At 50.0% G+C, this 1,163-nt stretch overlaps 1 protein-coding gene across 1 annotated transcript in view; it reads left to right on the forward strand.

Moving 5' to 3' along the window:
- Positions 1-1,163, forward strand: part of LOC110336885 (carcinoembryonic antigen-related cell adhesion molecule 3-like) — a 2,574-nt gene extending 1,411 nt beyond the window's left edge. The window contains exon 2 of the mRNA XM_021219626.1: positions 827-1,163. Within this exon, the coding sequence (XP_021075285.1) occupies positions 827-1,110 (284 nt within the window). The 3' untranslated portion in view covers positions 1,111-1,163. The remainder of the gene's footprint in view (positions 1-826) is intronic.

Here is a 1,163-nt window from a genome sequence, read left to right on the forward strand (position 1 = left end):
TGCCTCTGCCTCTGCCTCTGCCTCTGCCTCTGCCTCTGCCTCTGCCTCTGCCTCTGCCTCTGCCTCTGCCTCTGCCTCTGGGATTAAAGGCATGTGCCTCCACTGCCCAGCCAAGTAAGTGCTCTATTATATTGTTGGAGACCAGGTTGAGAATACCCAGGCATTTTACAGCCCAGGCATTTTTACAGCATGCAGCTGAGAGCCATATAGTTCTTTGTTAGGAGCCCTTTCCCCTCTCCCCTCAAGGATGTTTCTTGGGAATCAGAAAGATTCTGGCCCTAAGCAAACATCATTGACTGAGGGAGTCTTACTGCATTCCGGAGCTACCTGGAGCTGTCACCTTGGACTGTTAGAAGGATCCGGGACTCTGAGATAAGCCGCCCTATGTTCCAGAGGTTTCAGACTCCCAATTAGTTTCCCCATTTGTTCTTCACTATGTCTCTTTTGATCACTCCCAACCCTTCTCTGTATTGTATAAAACTTGAGCCTTTTCCTTCAGTAAATGAGACTATGACAAGCATATGCATGGTCTCCGTCTGTTCTTTTATCCCCATTTCAATATAGGTTTGGGATCCCCCTCGAGGACTATGGAATAACTTGTCCCGCAGGATGGGATATTATATAAAAATAGAAACACGGGAAACTCAGTGGCTAAATTAGGGCCACATAGACCATGGGTGGCAGATCTGAAGCGGTACATATCTTTCTACACCCTTGATCCCAACTTCTCCACCCTGGAGGTCATTCTAGGTGTCTGTGGACCAGAGAGGGCTGGTTGGGATCTGAGAGTGGGCCACCATCATTCAGTCCCTCTGTTCCTTCACAGAGCCCGTGGCACAGCCCACCCTCCAAGCAGACAGCACCACAGTAACAGAAGCTGGTTCTGTGACCCTCACGTGCCTCTCAGAAGACCCTGGACTCTCCATCCGCTGGCTCTTCAATCACCAGGGCCTGTATTTCACTGACAGGATGACTCTGTCCCAGAAAAACAGCAAACTTACCATAGACCCAGCCAAGAGGGAGGATGCTGGGGATTACCAGTGCGAGGTCTCCAACGGCTACAGCTCTAAGATGAGTCTCCCGCTCCAAATGTCTGTGACCAGTGAGTGACCTTGCCTCTCTTCGTATGCCACAGGAGCAGGGAATTCTTTGTTAATGATACT

The sequence above is a fragment of the Mus pahari genome, chromosome 19 (assembly GCF_900095145.1).
Source record: "Mus pahari chromosome 19, PAHARI_EIJ_v1.1, whole genome shotgun sequence".
Lineage (NCBI taxonomy): Eukaryota > Metazoa > Chordata > Mammalia > Rodentia > Muridae > Mus > Mus pahari.